The sequence below is a fragment of the Petaurus breviceps genome, unplaced genomic scaffold (genome assembly GCF_028583685.1).
Source record: "Petaurus breviceps papuanus isolate PSGF00001 unplaced genomic scaffold, PetGlider_PUasm1.0 688, whole genome shotgun sequence".
Classification (NCBI taxonomy): Eukaryota; Metazoa; Chordata; class Mammalia; order Diprotodontia; family Petauridae; genus Petaurus; species Petaurus breviceps.
In genome coordinates, this window is record NW_027186457.1 from 3026095 (window position 1) to 3049066 (window position 22972).

The 22972-nt window shown below is 38.6% G+C and overlaps 1 protein-coding gene across 3 annotated transcripts in view; it reads right to left on the minus strand.

Moving 5' to 3' along the window:
* The window catches only part of EPHA4 (EPH receptor A4), a 182982-nt gene that overhangs the window by 77095 nt on the left and 82915 nt on the right, over positions 1-22972 (minus strand). For all 3 annotated transcript variants that reach the window (XM_069104513.1, XM_069104511.1, XM_069104512.1), the window contains exon 5: positions 12878-13216. In XM_069104513.1, the coding sequence (XP_068960614.1) occupies positions 12878-13216 (339 nt within the window). The remainder of the gene's footprint in view (positions 1-12877; positions 13217-22972) is intronic.

Below are 22972 nucleotides of genomic sequence, written 5' to 3' on the forward strand. Positions count from 1 at the left end.
AAAAGGAAAAGGAGGAGGAGGAGGAGGAGGAGGAGAAGGAGAAGGAGAAGGAGAACAACAATAACAACAACAGCCAGGAGCATCTTCAGAACCCAAGCCACATGGGCACTTCAAAGCTTCTGAACTTCAGAAGTCTCTCCTGAAAACACTGCACTGAATGTGCAATACACATTCATGGGAGTAAACTCTTTATATCATTCTCTCACCCACTGTTTTTTGTTTGTGAAATGGCAAAAACAAAAAAACAAAGTACCCCAAGTGAAATCTTTTTTATTGTCCTGATTTCTTACTTCGTTGCATATTCAAGCTATAGACAAAATCAACCACTCTTACTTTTTCATTCCCCCGAATCCTTTCCTTCCTTGCTTCCTTCCCTTCCCTTCAGAACTGCCTTAGTCATGGTAAGAATGTTGGACTTGGAGTCCAGAGGACCCGAGTTCAAATCCGGCCTTAGACACTTACCAGCTATGTGACCTTGTGCAAGTAACTTAACTGTGTTTGCTTCAGTTTCCTAATCTATAAAATGAGCCAGAGAAGGAAATGGCCAACCACTCCAATATTTTTGGCAAGAAAACCCAAAATGGGGGCACAAAAAGTGTGAAAAGATTGAAGAACATTAACCTAACTGGAAACCACCAGCAGTCTTCATTCCTGTTTAAGTCTTTGACCATGATAAACTGCTTAGAGTTTCATTTTCATCTTTTTCCTCACCAGGTCACCCTGAAAAATTCACTTCCCCTTCCATCCTCAGTCTTCCTAGCCTTGTCTTGATAACCCTGTCCCCAGTAATGTCACCACAGTCTTTGACATTTGTTGCAAGATGAGAAGGACCCTGGAATGAGTTCCCAGGCCAAGTGGGCCAAGCTTGCCAAGCTTTCTCTCTCATCTCACATGAAACCTTCCCTTACTATCTGGAAGATATATCTATTTCCCTTTAAGTGCAACTGCCAGGATCCCCTGTGCTCTGCATCATCTCACTAAATGCACCCACACTTTTTCTTGCAGTAACTTTTTTAACATGGGGAAAGCAAAGAGAAGGGGAGGGGAAAAGAGGGGAGAGGAAGGGAGGAAAAGAAGAAAATAATGACTGACTCACAGTACTACAGCTTTAAAAAAATATCCAATTCAATAAGATAGTTTTTAAATAGTGAGCAAAATAATAGATGAGAAATTTTTGAAAGGATCTTTTTAAAATCCCTGACAGAACAAAATTTCTCTGCTTTTCACTCAATGAACTCATTTAAATCAGATTCTATAAAATTCAATTACTTAAAGTCACTAATGCAAAAATCAGATCCAGAGGAGGAACTGAGATGATTTGTGCCCATTCGTTCAGCAACAAAACCTCTCCCGTGTGACCTACTCACATTGTCAACCCAGGCCTTCCTTGCCCCTAAGTGCAAAATATCTAACTGTAGGATTCACTAGACTGAGAAGGCCCTAGAAGATGGTCAGTCACTGTTTCTATGTTATGAAGCCATACTTTAAGACCAACAGATAGTTGAACTACCCAGTGAAGGGACACGGAGCTTATAGAATGAGGGGCAGTGATATTAAGACCCACCATTACCTGCCACGGCAGCAGCTTTTTAACGTTGTCCGTCCAGTTGGATAGTGAATAAAAATTGCCTTTATTTATTGACAACTCCTCATATAACACATCCTACGTTTATCTGACTCTGATGGCCCACTTAAGACCAAGTAAACTAACGGTATTCTGAAACAGGAACAACACTCAGCGAGTGTTTGATTTTAAATGTCAACCAGTTAATTCCTCCTTCCAAAGAAGGAAGGAAGGTTTATGTTGAATATGAATTCAACGTAGGATAAATAATGTAACATAAAGAAGTTTGGGTTGGCAATACTGGTTCCAAAGATAATGAAACACATCTCCATCTTTTTAGTATGGAAATAGGAAACTGCAAATGCTATAAACACACTTAGGATAACGACTGATTTTGCTTATCAGTTTTTCTTTACCATAAGGGAGAATTCCTGGTGTGAAGGATTGCAGATAAAATCTTTGAATATTTATGGTATTGAAAGCAAAAGCCATCAATAAAATTTTAAATAGAAATTTTGTATTGGGCGATACCATGTAAAATGTCAACTATGCTCACAACACACATAGCTTTGACTGGGCTGTAAGGATGTAGCTTTAGCAGTATATGTGTATATATTTATATGTATATGAATGATATATATGGAACATATCTATACATATATATCATCAGTTACATGTAGAAAGAGTTCACTCGTTCTCTCACTCTATTTTCTCACCTCACACTCACTTATCAATGCCATGAATTCTGGCTTTTGACCTCATCACTCAACTGAAACTATTTTCTCCAGAGTTACCAATGATGTATAAAATGTCAGATCTTATGGCCTTTACTCAGTTATTATCCTTGACCTCTGTGTAGTCTTTTATCATTATCACTGTCCCATCTCTCTGTGTAGATACATCTCTTGGATCTGATTCTCTTTTTTTTCTCTCACTCTGGGAAATTTCACCAGTTCCTATGGGTTTTGTTATTAACCCTATGCAAATGACTCTTACATCAATCTAGCTAGACCGAGTTTCTCTCTCCTGAACTCTAATACCACATAATCAACTTCTTAATGGAAATCTCTAATAGAAAGTTCGGCAAATGATAGATCTCAAACCCTACATCTTGGAAACAGGGTTCTTTGTCTTTCCCTTCAAATATTCCTTTCTTCCTAATTTCCGTATTTCTCTTGGGAGTACTACATTCGATCGTTCCTGACACACAGGTTTGCAACCTCAGAGACATTCTCGATTCCTCCTTCTGACTCACTCCTTAGACTCAATCATTTTCTAAGTCTTGCCATTTAAGCTCCATGATACATCTCTCATCCAACCCCTGGTTTACACTCGTACAACCACTAACTTAGTTCAGTCCTTCATCACACCGTTTCTTGCCTACAAGAGCAGCTTATTTGGCTACACTTCATCCCCAGACTTTCTCCTCTCCAATCCTTTCTTCATATAGTTGCCAAATGGAAATTCCTAAAGCACAGGTCTGATCATTTCATTCCTCTGATCAAGACGCTATGGTGAATCTCTTGTGCTTTTAGGATAAAATAGAAATTCTTCTGTTTAGTCGGCAAAGTACTTCACAATTTGGCACCAGCCTACATTCCATAGCATTTTATTTCATATTACTCCCTGGAATGCACACCCTCCTTCCTGAGCCTCATAAAACCCCTAGTTTCTGTCAAAGCTTTGCTCAAATATCACCTCCTACAGGAAGCTTCTTCTGACTCCCAAGTTTTCTAGTGCCAAATCTTTGGAAATTACTATATCAATTGGTAAAATTTAATTTTCCATGTATGTAATTTTTTTCCTCCAGAAAGAATATAAGCTCCTTGAGGTCAGGATTCCCTCCCCTCCCCCCATGTAGCATATAATAAGCTTGATGAGTTATCTAATTGAATTCAAATCAACTGTGAAAGCCAGTCTGAATTACCAGAAAAGTCTCCCTATAGAATGGTTTCAAAATGTCTCTTAAGTGCTTTCAGGGACATATATTAGATAGGCTAACTAAGTTGCACAGTAGAGGTCCTAAGGGAATTTTCTTTAATGAAAAGATTGGAATGATTTGTAATTAGCATATAATTGTGTGTGTGTGTGTGTGTGTGTGTGTGTGTTTAAATGAGTGTTCTTAATGTGTTTGAGAAAGCTTAAAACATTCTGGAATTTAAACATTTACCCAGAATTTTGGTCTACTCTGTTAATTTGCACTAACTATGAAGGAGGAGTTTGTTAAGCAAAGGTAAACTACTCTGGCGATTTTGAAATTGGTAAAGTCTAAATTAGGGAGAGGTAATAAGGTTTTACTGGGTTTGTCTGCAATTCTTCCTAAACCAAAGGTTTTCTGGAAGGCGACATGGGAGGTCTCTTTATGGAAAGATTTACTTTTAATTTTGAACAGCCTCCCAATATAACCCTCTAAGAAAATTAAATAAGTATATAACATTTTGTGCTATTCAGCAAACTTCCTGCCAGTACTGCTTTCTAGGGCAGGAGGGGGCATCTTGTCAGTGCCATGAGAAGTTCTTATCCATTTTCTCTGGCTTTTTAAAGAATGAAAAGCTACAGTATAATGGAAAATACCTTGGACAAATGATCGCTTTGATTCGGGTTGGAAATTGTAGAGAAATGAATTTTTGGCTCCATGTAAGCAAAAATGTCTTCTAACTGGTTATATGAAAGGGAAATGGCCTACTACAAGAGATAATCCTCTCGTCATGCCTCCCCCCCCAAAAAAAAGCCCCAAACAAACAAAAAGAAAACACTTCTCCCTTACCATAAGTCTATATAAGCAAAGGCCAGAGGACCATTTCTCAAGAATGTTGTTCAGGTATGATTTAGAATAGATGATCTCAATGATCCCATTGAACTCTGAGATTCTATTAATTCTCTGACACCAGATAATTTAATTTATCCTTCAGGGAGTTTGAAGAGAAATCCATGTGTAGCACATCCCAAAAGTCTTAGTTTATTTTTAAGCTATTAATGCTTGAAACTGCACTGTCTTTTGGAACAGCAAGTATTATTAGACTTAAAGGATTATAGATTTAGAACTGAAAGGGATTGTAGAGATAATCTAGGCAAACCCCCTCATTCCATAGATGAGGAAACTGAGGCCCAGAGAGATGAAGTGACTTCAAAGGTCACACACATAATGTGTGGCAGAGCCATGTCTTCTGACCCCAAGTGCAAAGTTCTTTCCATTTTGTTACTAATTCTCTCCTAGTTATAAACAATGGATGGTAAGACCAATACCTATCATTGTGTCATTCAGCCAATCCATGAAACATTTATTGAGCATTACTATATAAAAAAAGCCCCATGTACAAAAAAAGTTCTATGCAATTACTAAAGGTACCACATGTGCTGTGTGTGACATACTGTGCTGTTTTAGGATCCTTTTTTGGGTATACAGTTATTATGTTTGGGGGGATATGATTTATCCATTGATAGGGCTGCATCAACTTAATGAAACATAATTTAATTCTAATTATTGGAGTATCCACCTTATTAGTCTCCCTAAAACTTCTTTCTTCCATTTCACAACCCATCCCCAGATTTACCAAAATAATCTTTTTAAGGCAAATATCTGATCATTCACACCTCTGAACAAAAATGATTAAAGGCTTCTTATTATTTCCTAGAATAAAATGCAGACTTCTAGTAAAAGACCTCCGCAATCTGGCTCCAACTTCCAACTTTCCAATCTTTTTTAACATCACTTTGATATATAATGATGATGATTGATGGATGGTGATGGTGATGGTAACTAGCATTTATATAACACACTAAAATTTGAAAGTGCTTTGAATGCATTATTTTACTTGGTCCTCTCAACAACCCTGTGAGATAGTTGCTAATATTATTTCTATTTTACAGATGAGGAATCTGAGGCTCAAAAAGGATCGGTGTTTAGCCTAGCATCAAACAGCTATCATCTAAGGAGGAATTTGAACTTAAGTCTTCCTGATTTGAAGTCAGGCACACGATTCACTACACCAACAGCAGAATTAGATGAGATCTCAGAGGCCATTTAGTTCAATTTCCTCAATATATAGATGAAGAAAATAAGACCCCGGAATGTTAATCATTCTATGTTCCAGCAAACCTGTATTGCTAGAGATTGTCCAAGCTAAACATTGTGACTTCTGCCTCCCTTCCTTTTCACAGAGAGAACAACTTCCTATCAGAATCACTATCTGTCTTCCCCAAGGCTCAGCTTGCATGTCACCTTTTCAATGGTGATTTCCCACATCCTTCCAGCTACTAGTGCCCAGTATCACCAAAAATGCCTCTGTATTTATCTATGAACATGCCATTCATCTTTCTCTTTTGTATCTTTATAGAGGTTAAGCTAACCAGTTCTAAGTACAGGGGTGGCCAGAGAAGTCTACAGAAGCAAAAAACAAAACCCCACAGGTCTATGTCTGGGTGGTTGAGTACCTTCATCCACATTTCTAGATGCCCTCCTTCACGCCAATCTGCCAATGAGAGTTACTTCATCTGGCTTAAGTGCTGATTCAAATTATCCATCAAGAGACACATCCCAAACTCAGATAACAAGTGGAACATAAAGCAGGATGTGCCTTTGAGAACAGTTTCAAAAAGTACAGAATGTTGATTTGCCATAAGCCAGATTCCTCACTGTGTATAATATTAGGCTTAGACCTCTTTGAATGACTTCAGTCTCCTATTATCACCAGATGATTCTCCCAAATGAATATGTCTACACAAATATTCTCTTAGATATAACACTTGGTTGCATTTCTTCAAAGGAGAATAAAGAACAACAAATACAAACCCAACATTAGAGGCAGTTCTGTGATGATTCAGAATTCCTAAAATTCATTGCTCACATGAACAAGTGGGTGTAAATTAATCAATGACCCATAAACAATGACCCAATAACTCTATTTATTAGAGTTAACCATGGGCGGGGGGGAGGGGAGGCAGAGGGCAACATGGCATAGTGGCTATCAACATGGACTTGGAACCAGGAAGACTTGAGTTCCAGTCCCACATATGATTCATACTGGCTATAAGGCTCTGGGCAAACCCTTTAACATCTCAGTGTTCTTAGCACATCTCCAAGACTATAGGCTGTGACATACATTAGAAAGAGTCTCTTCACCAGGAAATTCTCTATACTAATGAAATCACAAATTTACTCTTAATCAGTCTATCAATGTGGTATAACAGATAGGTGTCTGGCCCTCAGAAATGTAAAGTCTTTGGCTAAAGTCTTACCTTGGACATGTACTAACTGTGCAGACATAGAGCTCCCAATGCCTGCAGGCAACTCTCTGAAACTAACTGGTAAAACAGGAAGTAATATCCTCAGTGTCAGACTTTAGCTAAAAGACTGGTACTATGGTCAATTCTGGGTGCCACAGTTTATTTAAGAGGAGCAGGTATATTATAGTGAGGATTCATTTCATGTATGTTGGACTAGAGAACTGATGATATATCTTCCAACTTTCAAATTCAGTAATTCTGTGAGTTTTCTATGCTAATGACATCAGAGATCACACACACATACATATATTATATGAATTTTCCATTATTTCTCTCCCTATATTATGTTACAATGTATTACAATGTATATTACAATGTACAATGTACATCTTTGTGTGGTGTGTGGGTGGTATACATAATAGAACACTGAACTTAATGTCAGGAAGACCTGAGTTCAAATTCAACCTCAGATACTTATTAGCTATGTGATCCTGGGCAAGTCACTTAACCTCTGCTTGCCTCATTTTCCTCAACTTTAAAACAGAGATAATGATACTAACACCGACTTCCTAGGGTTGTCATGATGATCAAATGAAATAGCATTTGTCACATGCCTTTAAGTACTATATAAATACTATTCTAATTATAATTATCATCATTACTATTGTTATAAATATGTGTATGTGTATATATGCACATATATACATGTACACACATAGAAAAACACATAGACATAACAAATATATGTGTGTGCATGCGTTGTGTATGTATTTATATATACATATATATATATAATATATGTGTGCATACACACACACACATCAGAAGCCCCTTTCCAGCGTGCAGATTCAGAAAGGCTATCTTTTGATAGGTAGCTAAAGAAGCACTTTGTGATTCTACTGTGTAAATCACTTCTCCAGAAGTCCATTGGGAGAATCACATCATCTAAATGTATATACCACAGCAGAGTACTTAGAGCCTTTCTTTAGCCTCGTCTATCACTAGAGGATTCATTTTAGCTTTCCAGTTATTTCATTCTGATGTTATTTATGCCAGCCCCGCAGGACACTGTAGAAATAAACTATGTTGCGTGGAAAGAGACTTTGTCCAAAAAAACTGCTGAGGTAAGAGTAAAAAGAACTGAATTCTGATTTCATCATGTTACAGACTCACTTTGTGACCCTAAGCAAGTCACGTTCTTAGGGTTACCACCAGTAGGGCAGGAGGCCCTGATTGGGTCTAAATGCCTTGGGAGAATCTAGAAACCACACAGGCTTTAGGGGAAAGGCTCTCAAGACTGAAGAAAATTTTAATACTGTATGGGTTCTAAACTGAGTGGGTCTCATCTCTGTCCCAATAATGACCCTTGGGTGTCATCACATACTCAGGCGCTGATGTTCACCTAAAAAGTCCATATTACAAAGACAGAGAAATTCTTGAATCTAAGCTAAATGAATCCTGACACTCAAGCATGCCAGATAAAAAAGACTTCAGAAAAATCACTTAAAGACAATTAGCAGGCAATATAAGGCTTCACTACTCTTAAGATGACTGAAATGCTTCGAAGTCTACTAGGAATACTTTATCAAAAATTACATGTGAAAATGCCAATATCTCAGCCCCCTAGTTATGAAAAATGAAGCCCCTTCCCTTTTGTCATAGACATGCCTCCAATGTCATTTAATTTCCATTATAATACTATCATCACCAGTCTGCTATTATGCTAAATCTTGGTGTCAATTCTACATTAGGGCTTATGTTTGAAATATTTTGTTATCAGAAAAGAAATAAATGCTTTTAAAATGTTTTGCCAAAAAAAAAAAAGGTTTTAAAAAGATAACAGACCCCACATGAGATACATATTGGACTAAGAAACAACAAAAGTTATGAAACTGACTGGAATCATCCTATCAGGCAACATTAAGGCTAGGAAATCACTGAAACAGCAACAGAAAATATTGTAATTGTAGATAATAGATTTATAGATTTGAAGGATTCAGTCATACAAGTAAGTGGTAGCACCCTCACATTGTTGTGTTAAGCTCAAGAACTGACATCATCTAAGATAAGATAATCAGAACAGGGTGTGTGTGTGTGTGTGTGTGTGTGTGTGTGTGTGTGTGTGTGTGGAGGGGGGAAGTCTTGTTCCAAGCTAAGGATAATAGGTGGACTACCACAGGGCTTACCTGATACCTGTGAAATGTAAAAAGACCTATTGAAGAAGGCTTTCATCTTATTGAGTAGATCTTTAGTGGAGGACCCTGGAAGATCATGGGTAAGAATCACCCAGGAGGAGATACGGATGGGTTTCACCATACACTAAGGAAGGAAATATCTCTATCAGTGAAGGCACATGCCTTTCCCTATGAAGTAACCTTCTGTCTCCAGTGTCTCAGGCCAGATTTGAGCTCACTTCCTTCTGACTTCAGGGCTGGTGTTGTATTCACTGCACCACCTAGCTGCCCCTACTTGATATCACATGTAATCACTGACCTGTTGTCTTTCCCACTAGAATGTTACCTCCTTGAGGACAGGGCCTCTTTTGCTTTTCTTTCAATTCTCATACAGAACCTAGCACATAAGTGCTTTTAAAAATGTGTGTTGAAGGAACGGATGAATGACTCTTTGGAGAAACGTTAAATGTCTGCTATGGGCAATGAATTGTATTAAGTTCTAGGGAGTAGAGTGAGGTGAAGAAGAATAGCCCCTGCCCTCAAGAAGCTTACATTTTACTGGAAGATATGAAAACAAAAACAACATCATGAAAACAAACAATTTTATATCATTTTTAGAGTTTTCCAGGACTTTCCCCCATATAATTCACAAAATAATATTCATATATTTCATATAAGATTCATATATATTTTAATACATTGTGAAGCTCATTGAGCTTGTCGACACCCTGGTAAGGTAAGTACAAAAGATGGTCTAGCCTCTACACACACAATATGGGTTAAAGAAGACTAAGAAATGAGGGGATCAGTAAAAGCTTCACATAGAGGTTGCCCCTTGAGCCACAAAAAGGCCAGGAACTCTTAAGAGGCAGAGGTGAGAAGGCAGTGAATTCCAGGCACAGGACACAGCTTTTAAAAGCCACTGAGGCAGAAAATGGCAAGTTTTGTGGAAATGACAATTAGCAGGTCACTTTGGCTGTAATTGAAAGAGCAGGTATGAGCTGTGCAATACTAAATATTGAAGAAATATAGATAAAAATTATTTGACAAAAATGAAGATTTATGATATGTTGAAGCACTTAAATAATTCAAAAACTATGAAATTTCTTACAGCACTTCTCTTTTCCCTACTCTACTTTTATCAAGGGGAATCTTTGAAATCCTAGAGGACCGGAATTGTTTTATTTTTATTCCCTTCACTTAATGGTATCCTCCTATTGGCAATAGAAAGCAAGAAAGGAACCCGCTCAACTCCCCCTCACCACCAACCCTCACCCCCAGCACTCTGGGTAGACCCTGTGTAAAACAGTTATGGTAGGGCATGAATAAGCTTGGGCAGGCAAAAATAGATTATTTTCTGAATCTTTAGAAGGAATATTCCTATTAATGAGATCACAGATCCATCAGAGAGAACATCTCTAAATGGGGAGAGCAGTGAAGAAATACTCATTGAATTGAATTGAAAAAATGTGTAGGGTAAAGTCTCTGTGATCTTCAGTCAACACACAACTAACATCACCAGAAATGGCACTCGTGGCAAACAAGGCATTATTACAACTAATGAGATCAGTTTTGCCATTCTAGCCTGCAAGGCACAGCAATGCATCCCCCAAAGATGCACAAAAGAGAATGTGTTCTATCGGGCACTCCTGCTGGGAAGTGAGGGGGGGCAACTCATCACCTCTCAACCTGCAGATGGCATCTCCGTGTGAAGTAGTTACCCCAGACTACTTATACTCTGTGGTTCATAGAATCTGATGGAATAATGCTTTAAGAACAAAAAAAGTAAGTTATTCTGCACTTGGGAAAGGCAAAAGAGGATAATTGAATTATCATTATTCAATTGAACTCAAATTCAAAAACTGCATTTTATCAATAATAAACAATAACCCTTGGGACAGGGTTTCATCTGTTCATTCCCACTATCCACCAGCCCATATATCTCCTTCCTTTTGTAGCTAAATTCCTTAAGAAGGCGATCTTTACTTGGGGATTTAATTTATTTCCCTCTCACTTTCTTAATTCTCTGCAGCTTGGATCATTCAAATGAAACTGCTCCTTCCATAGTTCCTAACTGGTCTCTTAGTCATCACATCCATGTGATTCTTATCCTTTTGACCTCTCTGCAGCCTTTGACATTGTTGCTTACCCTCTTCCCATTGACGATCTCTTCTCCCCAGATTTCCATGACACTGCTCTCTCCTGGTTCTACTCATGCCTGCCTGATTGCTCATTCTTGGTCTCCTTTAATGTATCTTCATCTAGATCATACCTACAAATGGTAGGTGAACCCCAACTTTCTGTTCTACTCAAATTAGGTAATCTTAGTAAGAAGCACTTAGCACAATGCCTGACACATAGTGGGCCTATATAAATGCCTATTGTCTTCCCCTTTCTTGACCTTCTTTCTATGTATTATACCTCTTAGTTATCTGATTGGCTTCTATGGATTCAGCCACCATTTTCATATTGATCATTGGGTCTACTTATCAAGCCCTAACCTCCATCTCTATCTCCATCTGCTTATTGGGCATTTATACTGAATATCCTGTGGACATGCTAAACCCAATATGTCCAAAACTGAACTCATGATCTTCCCCACCTAAGTCTTCCCCTCTTCCTGACTTCCACATTATTGTAGAGGGCCTCACCATCCTCTCAGTCACCCAGACTTGGATGTCATCTAGACTCCTCTTTCTCACCACCAAACAGCTCAGATCCTTTTGATTCCACCTTCTCAATATGTCTTGTATACACTTCTTTCTCTCCTCTGAAACAAACCATTACCACCTTAGTTCAGGCCCTCATGATGCCATTTATGGTCTATTGCAGTAGGCAGCTTTCTGATTGGCCCCTCTGTCCTAAATTTCTCCTCACTCCACTCCATCCTCCATTCAGGTATCAAATTTATCTTCCTATAGACCCAATTTTACCATGTTAGTCCCCTATTCAATGCATTCCAGTATATCCCTTATCACATTCAAGCTCATTTAAAGCCCTTCATAAACTGCCCCTTTCCTACTTTTCCAGTCTTCTTATCCTCTGCTCCCTTCCCTGTACCTGGTGATCCAGTAACACCAGCCAACTTGCTACATGACTCACACAACAGTGTGATCACACACACAGTGATCTTCCCACTAAAACCCAGAAGATAAGCGTCTTAGCCTAAATTTACTCAGGTAGTAAATGACAGAGTCAAGACTTGAACTCAGCTCCCGTAATTCCTAATCCAGCATTCTTTCCAGTTATAGGGTATCTTCAATTCCCAAGGGTTTTACAAAAGATGGAAATTATTTTTTGAAAACATGACAGGTCAGGGCTTGTGGCTATTGCAATCCTCCCTGTTACAACAAAAATCACACTTGACCATATTTATTTCATTTAGGGGATTCCCTCATACAGATACTGCTTTTGATGGGAGGTAATTAGAAAGAAAATCATTTAGGGAACAGAGAAAAGAAGAATCATGAGACTGAGAGTTATATAGATAAAACTGGTGTGAATTTACAAGGGACAGTTTTCACTCCTAAATGAAAGAGAAGCTGACCAAAAGTCATTTTCTTGATTAATAACTCTGGGTCCATATTAACTCAAGTGGAGAGGAAAAACTATGGTCAAAAAGAAAAACATATGTTCATGAAAATTACATTTACAGGGCTAGGTCTCAGTCTTATTGAGTTGAGAGGTCCTAGAAAAGATAATTCCTCCTCTCATTTCCATAAATAGGCTATACCTGATTGAATAAAATTCACCATGGCCTCTGGTGAAATACCACTTGTAGATTTTTCATTAAACTCATGGGGTTCAGCTTCATTTGCAAAACTTTAACATTGCCTATGGATAGAATGACGCCATGCTCCATTCCCCATAATAAATGTCAATTTGACACCAGAAGGCAGACAGAGGATCCTACCTGCTTGGTTTGTCGTCACTGTAACTGAAACTGACTGGTCCTGAGACGGGCTATACCTGGACACTCCATTCACCGCCCAGATTTCAAAGGTATAGTTAGTATGTGCCAGGAGGTCTGTAATCGAGACTTTGGTGCTCCTGAGGCCATTCTGCTGGGGCGTATAGTGGACTCCACTGCCACAGGATCGACACCGGCTGGCATCCCCAGCACCGCATTTCTTACACACCACATTGTAGGAAATGTCCTGACGGCCTCCCGTGTTCTCAGGACTGCTCCACTCCAGGTTCACTGACGTCTCATTGACATTTGAAATCAAGTTGAGGGGAGCAGATGGTGGGCCTGTGGAAACAATCAAATACAAAGCAGGTTACACATGAGGACCTGGAAGTCCCCATTAAGCATTGTCTCAGAATTTGCTCATTTTTATGAATCAGAGGGTCAGGCTTAATGCATCAGTGCAGTAGGCCTCGACAAGGTGAAGTTTCCTAAGACTCCAGGACAATAAATTAGCCATGATTACACAGGAAGTGATAGAACCTGAACTTGAATCCATATCTCCCATACTACAGTATGATATCTACTATGCCAAACTGTTTCTTTAGCAAAACAAGCACAGCAGGTGCTTTAAAAGAATCATATGACAAAAGATACTTTGCTGAAGTTTCATTTTAATTCCTGGGAAACAACCTTATGTCAGGTGTTCCTTTGGCATGTGGGACAATCTTACATCAGTCTCTTGTGCCTATCCATAACTTTACTTTGAAGTGGAGAGAACTATAATACAGTTCCTTTATGTCTCAATTTTTATCAACTGGAAAATGGGTCTAATAATACAATCATAGTTCCTGGAGCTGTTATGAGGCCTGGTTAATTAGTGTTTGCAAACCACTTTTACAGATAAAAATGTTACAAAAGTACAGGTTATCATCAATGTCATTATAAAAAAAAAACAGCTGAATTTTGCAGATCTGCCATTGGCAGCAGAATGTGACAGACTGAGAAGGGTTAAACTGTTTAGGGGTAATTAAGGGAAACTGGTTTAACCTGGTTGTATAGGTGCAGGAGGCTCAGCTTTGGGAGATATCAGGTCAGAGCCTGACTGGGCTGGTTCCAGGCCCTCCTCTTTCCCTTCAAAATGGAAAGAACTCCATCATGTTCTTTATTAATTCACTCTTTCCCACTGACATCAAAGAGATTGCACAAATATGGACTGAAGGAATGATATAGGTCCCACTCTGCAGCATGTGGGATTAAATGATTGCCTTAATGGTGGTGGTTTTGAAGGAGAACTGCCAATTTGCAAACACAACGATGTTTTGGGAAGAGGGAGTGGCAATAAATATTCTTACTTTCTGCAGAAGATAATAGGGGTTCTGTGCAGGGAAGCTCTGAGATCTCCCTGAACCTGCGGACAAAGGCAACTTCTAAGTCTGGGCTTATTCTAAGGAATCCGTGAGACAGAATTGTTACCTTGGAGATAATCTTTTCCAACTCCCTGGGTCTTAAAATGTGGAAACTGAGGCCCAGATCGATGAATCATTTGCTCTGGGCCACACAGCCAAGGAATAGCATAGCCAGGAATAAAAATTCGGCTGTCTGATAACAGACCACAACTCTTTCTGTTAGGACACAGTCACTTCCCATGGTAAAGTAGTCACAATTATGTACAGTGTTTATTCAGTTTGGAAGGTTGAAAATCAGCTTTTCTCTTTCTCCACCAAGAGAATGACCTAAACCACCATCCTTTGAAATATCAAGACTGGTAGTTAAGCTCATCATTAGTAATTAAATCAATACTCATAGCACGAGAGGCAGGGCACCTTGAAACAATACTCAACTGGATGTCAGACGGCCTGAGTTCAAATTCCAGCTCTGCCAATTATGATTACTTTCATAACCACGTGCAAATCATGTAAGCTGTCTGGGACCCAATTTCCTTATCTACAAAATGAAAGGGCTCTCCTTGACATATATGCTTTTATGAACTGTGGGGCCATAAGATTATTTCAAACCATCTGGAGGAAAGATAATTAAGATGATGAAATCCTGTCGAATCTAGTACTGCCCATGCTCCCTCAGATACAGTGAATTATTGGTCATTTACTGTTCTAGAAAGGAAATCCCTGGTTTTTTCACCATAGTTTCATGGAGATTTTTTGAAGATTTTTTTTTAAACTCAGAGTTGCAATTTTTAGTGATTCAGGAAGATTCTAGGTAGGAAGTTCCTCTGTTAATGAAGACCAGCACTTTCTCTTATAGAGAAACTTACACAGTTGTCTAGGATACTGAGAAGTGATTTGCTTGCGAATTTGAACTTGGGTCTTTCTGAATTCTATGTCTGTTCTCTATTCACTAGGCCATGCTCCCTCTTCCACAAGTAAAACTTCTAGAATATTAAGAGGTCACCTACTTGTCAACTTATATTATAGGGTAGGCTATTTATTATTTATCATTTGGTTCATGGTGAAGGATGTTAAAAGGATTTTAGTAGTAACATTTAATAATTCACTATTCTTGTCTCCTCATACAGATTAATTGAGGTCTTGAAAAAGATAATGTTCCCTATAAACTTTCCCTTGGGCCTATTTATTCTCTCTACCTCAACATCAATATTGGTCTATTCTTTGGTAAATTTAATCAGGGGTGGAGGAAGATTTTGAAGTGTCAATAGGGGGAGGCAGTAGGATGGAAAAGAATGAACCTATGGTTTGGAATCAGAGGACCAAAGCCTAAGGCTGGCTTCTGTCATGAACTCCCTGGCTGATCTTGGGCAAGTAAATTAGCCTCTCTTGGTCTCAGTTACCTTATTTGTAAAATGAAGGGGATAAACTATATAACCTCTAAGAGCCTTGCCAGTTCTAAATCTCTAATCTGAATAATTTCATCAATATTTTCATCCATAATGAATGAAGTAGAATTCAGACCCAAAAAAAATCTTGATGGGAAAGAACAATGATGCTATGAAGTCTTCAGCAGGCAAATGGCAATTTCTCTCTCATTTAGACCCCAAGCCAAACATGTGTGTGTTTTATTATGTGTATAGATATATATGTATGGATACACATACATATATGTATATGTGCATACACACATGTACACAAGTGGCACACATATATAGATATATTTGTGAGTTGTTGTCCTTTCTAATCTAAGATGACCAAAATCACATGACTATGTCAGGGTCAATGTACAGTGTGTCCAACTGTGGCTGATCAGACAAATTCTATGACACATCAGACAAAAATAGTCCATATAAATATTTGGAATAGAGATGACTCGAAATGTGCACATCTCACATTTGTTTTAATACATGCACATATATATATATATATATACACACACACATATATATATGTGCATTTATTTATTTATTGCCTTTTGGGGGGAGGGCAATTTGAGGTTAAGTGACTTGCCCAAGGTCACACAGATAGTTTTGTGTGTGTGTGTGTGTGTGTTAAGTGTCTGAAGTTGGATTTGAACTCAGGTCCTCTTGACTTTGGGGCGGTGCTCAATTCACTGCACCACCTAGCTGCCCCCTATATGTGTATTTAAATATATCTATTTATAGATATAGATATCTGGAAGAGGTGAAAATAATGAGGGAAGTAGAGCGAAATACCTAGGGTTACAAATCAAAGACAGAATTTGAACCCCGGTCTTCTGATTCCAAAGCCAATATTCTTTATACTATATCAAGAGCTCAAATTACTTGTGGCTCACAAGTCTGGGCTTTCTCTTACTCTGTTTCTAAAAACAGGTTCATAGAGTTGTCTGTGGCTGTATTTTCCTTCTGTTTATTTGTGTCAAATGCTGGAGTATTACTAAAGAGAGTGATAATAATAAATCATGAAATTTCTGTGAAAGCTTGCCTGGCTCATCCTTTTGGCAGTAAAGGGAGAAACAAAGAGTAAGGATGTTTTCAGAAGTACCAAACACAGCCAACAGTGGCCATTACTGTGAGATGCACTGCTAAACTCTAGCATAAAAATATCATCATGCCTTGGTCTTTAAAAGAGATTAGCTACTGCTTCCTATGTTGTAGTAATGTTCAGGTTAACTCAGAATGACTCTGAAATCCATTAAGCTTACTGCCAAGGTTCTGTGTCCATTTTCACGTGGGAAAATGTGCCACTGTGAATCAAAGGAGGCAGCAGCAAGAAGTCAGTCATTAGTATGTGGGACAGGGCATTCATGGCAGTATGTCAACAGAAAAGAAATGGAGCAGAAACTAAGCAGGAAAATGGCAGGGATAGAAGTAGCAGACCTGGCCTGAAAGAGGGATGTCAATGGACTACAAAATGGAGGGCTGGTGGGAAAACAAAAAAAGCCTGGGATGTTTATTCCTGGCAATTGTTCCTAATGGAAGCACTAGCACAGAGCTCAGAGAATTGGCAATGAGGACATTGTCATGTTGGCAAAATCAATCTCTCCCCAGCAATAAGAAAATTCCATTTCAAATGTTTTCTCATGCTTCTTTTCCCTCTTCTTCCACCCCCAAAAAATCCCTTTTTTTCAGGGAACAGCAGAAAATAGATATCATATAAATGTAAAGTAGAGAACCTGGACTTGATTCCTAACTATGTGACCTTCAGCAAGGCATATACCACTCTGGAACCTAGCTTATCCATCTATAAAATGAGGGAGTTGATTAAAATTTATTGTTCAGTCACTTCTAGGCCTAAGTCATATGATTCTAACCTCAACAAATCAACCAATGAAGAGGAATTCAGAATTCCACTCAAGCTGGCCCCAACTGATTTACTTCACAGAACCACTTTAAAATAATTATGGACAAAGGGAACATTTCCTTCAGGTAAGAGAAAATCATCTGGTGACAAGGTGGCATTGGCTGGCTCTATATTTGCAAATGCCAAAGCCTCAAAATTTTAGCATCAAAACAAGGGGCGGGGGGGAGAATGATGCCCTGGACGTTTTGACTTGATAAGGTAAATATCTGTAAACATTTGGATGTTTCACATCATGGAGATGCAACCATTTCCTAGAAGTAATTTTTGAAGTCTAATTATCTGAAGTTCTCCCCATGCCTACAAATGTCAGAACTACAATTAGGTGGTAAGTTTCAGGTAAAGGGGGGGGGGTGCTCTATAATAAGCAATAAGGCTCACTCACATCATAATTATGCTTCCAATGTCAAAGGATGAGGTTTTGGTAAAGAGGGATATTGCTTTGCTTTTTCATGGGTCTAGCAAACCATAACAATAATATATTTATTGTTCCTTTGTTAGAATCATTCCAATCACTGATTATTGGGGGTGGAGGGCATCATATTTAGGTTAGTTTATTTTATGTTTAACCACAACTAGACTGGAATGTAAGATTTCCAGATACCCTTCATAAATGGAATTATTCCATATTCTAGGACCTTGTCCTTGGGATCACTCTATGGTGACTGGTGGCAGAGAATAAACTTCTTCTTCAAGAACAGGAATTGTATTTGCCAAGCTAAAAATCTGGCAATTTTGCCCAATAGTAAAGGAAGCCCATATGTGGTTTCCCATTTTTTTCTGAGGGTTGAAATGTAGGTGAGTTCAAAAGTCCCTTCCAACTCTAAGTCAGATTTACTCTCATCCTATAATTCAGTTGTGTTTTCATCAGCAATTAATGTTCATAGTAGAGAGGAAGAATTTGGGTCGGAAAAGAATTTCACAGTCTGAAATGATGGGGTAAATCTAGAATGACAAAATCTAGTGGATACAAATTAAGATTCAAAAAATGAACTACTTCCTGCATCCATGATGTGGGGGAAAACCTTGTTTAATAAAGCACTTAACTTTGGCTTTAGGTTATTTTGACACATACAATGTCCAGAAAGTAATCTGTTTTAGTCAGTACTATTAAATATAGTATTATGTAGTAAATAATAGTATTATAGTATTATTACTAAACGTTTGCAAAATATTTTAGGGTAGATGAAGGGCAGAATGTTTGTGAAACTCAAAACCACATCTTTTGAGAATAGTTGGAGCAACTGGGAATTCTTCATCGAGGGAAGATTTAGACAAGACCTGATAGCAATTTTTAAACTTTTGAAGGACTGTCATGAAGAAAGTAAGGATCTGATGTATTCTACTTGGCATCAGAAGGCTGAAAATTATAGGGAGGCATACTTCAGATCAATAGAAAGAATTTTCTAACAAATACAGCTGTCAAAAAAAAAGGAATGTGCTGCTTTGAAAGGTTGTAAGTGGCCTCTCATTAGAAGTATTCAAGTAGAAATGGGGTAAGTACCTTCTAGAGCTATTGAAATGAGGATTCCAGAAGGAGAATTGAACCTAGATGAATGTTAAGGTCCCTTTCACCTCTAAGCCTCTAAGGTCCAAAATGGTATCAGACTTCCCTATTACCAAGCTCTTGCACTATAATCTTTTAAGTCTGAAATTCTGAAGATCCAGTAAAACTCCACATGATTATGTTTCCTTTCTGAAAACCATGGGTAACTGCTACTGAAGCTAAGGTTTTATTACCCATGTTTTTACATATTGTGTTTTTATGAGTAACATGCCTCATATTTTATGAGAAATTGCCTCGGTGTTGTGTGGAAATGATCCTGCATTTTCAAATATTTTACCAGCAAGAGTACAAGCTCTGGCAGGTTCTATTGAGAAAAAAAAGAAAGGAAGAGAGAAAGAGAGAGAGAGAGAGAGAGAGAGACAGAGAGAGAGAGAGAGAGACAGAGAGAGAGAGAGAGAGACAGAAAGAAAGAAAGAAAGAAAGAAAGAAAGAAAGAAAGAAAGAAAGAAAGAAAGAAAGAAAGAAAGAAAGAAAGAAAGAAAGAAAGAAAGAAAGAAAGAAAGGAAAAGAATGAGAGAGAAGGAGGGAGGGAGGAAGGAAGAAACAAAGAAAGAAAGAAAAGAAAAGAAAACCCTGTGGCAGACTGTGTGCTAGTCAGTCTGAGGACCTGTCCAACTGCATTTTAAGAAGGTCTTCAAAAACGGGTTGGCATCAAGAAGTGATGATTTTTTTTTCATTCATAGCAGCTCATGAAATAGTCTATGAAGGTGTGGGAGGAGTTGTGATTAGCACAGAGGAAAGGTGTATCCACATGGATGAAATCATGACTCTCAGAACTAAGAAACCCTGCCTTGTAAGGATGCTCCTTGGAAGTCTGTGGGTGTGTGTTGGTTGAATTTTAAATTAAAGTTTCTTTTGACTGGGATAGGGACATTAGAAAGGAGGAGTAAATATCATGAATGCAAAACAAGTTCATTCTGGTCCATGACCATTGGAGGATAGGAAATCCAAGGTATCAAACATAGTCTTTGTACAGTAAAAAGGGCTTAAGGAAAAGCACCACCAATTTTGCTTTGTTAGTATTCCTTAAGCATTCTTCTTCAGTGGCACCAGTGATATTAGTTTTGTTACTAGCACTATAAACCAAAAACCTCTTAAATTTTTGTATTCCAGATACAGGATATGCTAGCTACCCTGCCCAGCTTTCGCAACAAACCATGATCAATCAATCAGCATTTCTAAAGTGCCTACTATATGTCAAACACTATGTTAAACTGGGGATACAAAGGAGGCAAAAGAGAGCCCCTGCCCTCAAGGAGTTTACAATCTGATCATTTTCATAGCACTACTATGTTAAGTTAAAGGGGTTAACATTCCATTAGAAGAAACAACACACACACACACTTAAGTATACATAAAATAAATACAATAAAATGGGGGGGGGAGAGTGGAGAAAGAATTAGAAGCTAGGGTGATCAGGACAGATCTTATGTAAGAGGAAACCTGAGCTGAATATTGAAAGAAGCTACAGTTTCAGAGGCAGAGATGAAGAAGGTGTTCATTCCAGGTAAAGAAGATAACAGACAAAGCACCACAAAGAAAGGAGGTGGTGTGTCATGTGTGAGAAACAGAAAGACCAATATGATCCTACCATAGAGGGTTGAAAGAGGACTAAGGGGTTTTCAGTACATCAAAACAGGCTGGAGCTAGGTTGTGAAGACCTTTAAATGCCAAATAATGAAGCCCGTATTGGATGCCAGAGAGGCACTAGAGCTGTAAAATGATTGAGATGGAGTAAAGTGATTGAGATCCGTAAAGTGCCCTCTAGGTTGAATCCTATGATCTTATGGTTTTAATGTAGGACCCAAGATAGCCCATGACTTCACAATTACTGATGGAAAAATGGCTAAAATCCCTCTAGGCAAAACCCCTATGTGCACCTTACTACCCCTTTCCTTTTCTTGATACCTCTAACAGAGATCTCCTCAGTCCAACTGGGTTCTTCTCCAGTGGCACCAGTAACAAAATACATCCATGTGCTAATTGCATAACAACAACAACAAAGAAATTACCGAATGCCTAAGATGCTAGGGGCCTGATTCATATTTTGTACATTTCTCCATAATAAAGGGGCACTACCTTTTTTTGCCATTATGAATAAATTTAATGAGCATCCATTCATTTCATTGGTGTAAAATACTATTTCTGCATCACCCAGCAGGATCCTGGTGAAAGGTGCGACAATGGGTAATTATTATTTTCTGGTGAGATGTCACCTTGCATTCATTTGACATTAACTTGACAGTGTTAAATTCAAGGTAAGCTGTAGCCAATTTCAAACGCAGATGTAGGATTCCTATATGAGGAAAAGGAGTCTTTGTCATTTTTTAACCAATCATGGGTTATCTTTGGTGAGGGGAGGAGGGGAAGGGGAGGAAGTGAGGGAATGAGAACAAGTTTCTTGATTTGAGAAATGAGAATGAGAAAATGAATGCAGGTGCTTTGTAAAATATAAAGTGAGCTATGCCAAGCAATAAAGAAAATGCTAATAATTTCATAGCTCTCCCAGGTCACAGAAGTTGGGAAGCACATGTGCTGATATATTTCCAACATCTGATAGCTGGGTAACCCAGGACAAGTGTCTTCACATTTCAAAGCCTCAAATTCCTCATTTCCTATGAAATCTGGATAACAGTATACCCCTTATAAGGGTATTGGGTATTAGATCAAATGAAATAGTCTTTTATTACACACTGGGCTTTAAAGAACTGTTAGCTATTACTAATACTATTACTTCCTTACTTCTGTTATCAAGGCAACTAGGTGGTCCAATGACTAGAGCTCAGGGCCTGGAGTAACAAAGACTTGAATTCAAATCTGATTTCAGACACTTATTAGCTGTGTAACCCTGGGCAATTTGCTTAACCCTGTTTGTCTCAGTTTCCTCATCTGTAAAATGAGCTGGAGAAAATCCCCCAAATGACCAAGCAACAAAGTGCTGTTGTCATTTTTTACTTCTTCCATATGGAACAAGTGAATGCCATAACCACATAAACTCTACATGAATGGAAGTGAACAAAGATGTTTTACCATAAGGAAATTCAGATAGATTTTGTTATAAACAAACTTAAAATTAATTCTTTGACACTGACCCATCTGTGAACCAGATCTGAAATGTCTGATAAATAGAACAGAGTCCCTTGCTCAAAATAACTCCCTTTGTCCCCTAACCAGGAGGAATTCAAGTAGGTCTTCCTAGGAGCAAATCTGGAATTCTACATGTGGCATAAAATAGTGATATCTCAATAAAACAGCCATGGTCACAGCAACCAGAGATGGGTTTAAAAGGTCAAGCACAGGTATAGGCACAGAGTTCAGTACATCATTCAATGCCAAATATTCTCCCCTTTTTGAGGTAGGGAACGAAGTATCAAGCGAAACCCTGCTAATCAGCAGAGGCCCAAGTACAGTAATGAGAGAGGAGAGAGAGAGAGAGAGAGACAGAGAGAGAGACAGAGAGACAGAGAGACAGAGAGAGACAGAGAAACAGAGAGAGAGAGAGACAGAGAGAGAGAGACAGAGAGAGAGAGAGAGAGACAGAGAGAGAGAGACAGAGAGAGAGAGACAGAGACAGACAGAGACAGACAGAGACAGACAGAGAGAGAGACAGAGAGACAGAGAGAGAGAGACAGAGAGACAGAGAGAGAGACAGAGACAGAGACAGAGACAGAGAGACAGAGACAGAGAGGAAGAGACAGAGTGACACAGAGACAGACAGAAGACAGAGACAGACAGTGAGACAGAGAGAGAGAGAGACAGAGAGACAGAGAGAGAGACAGAGAG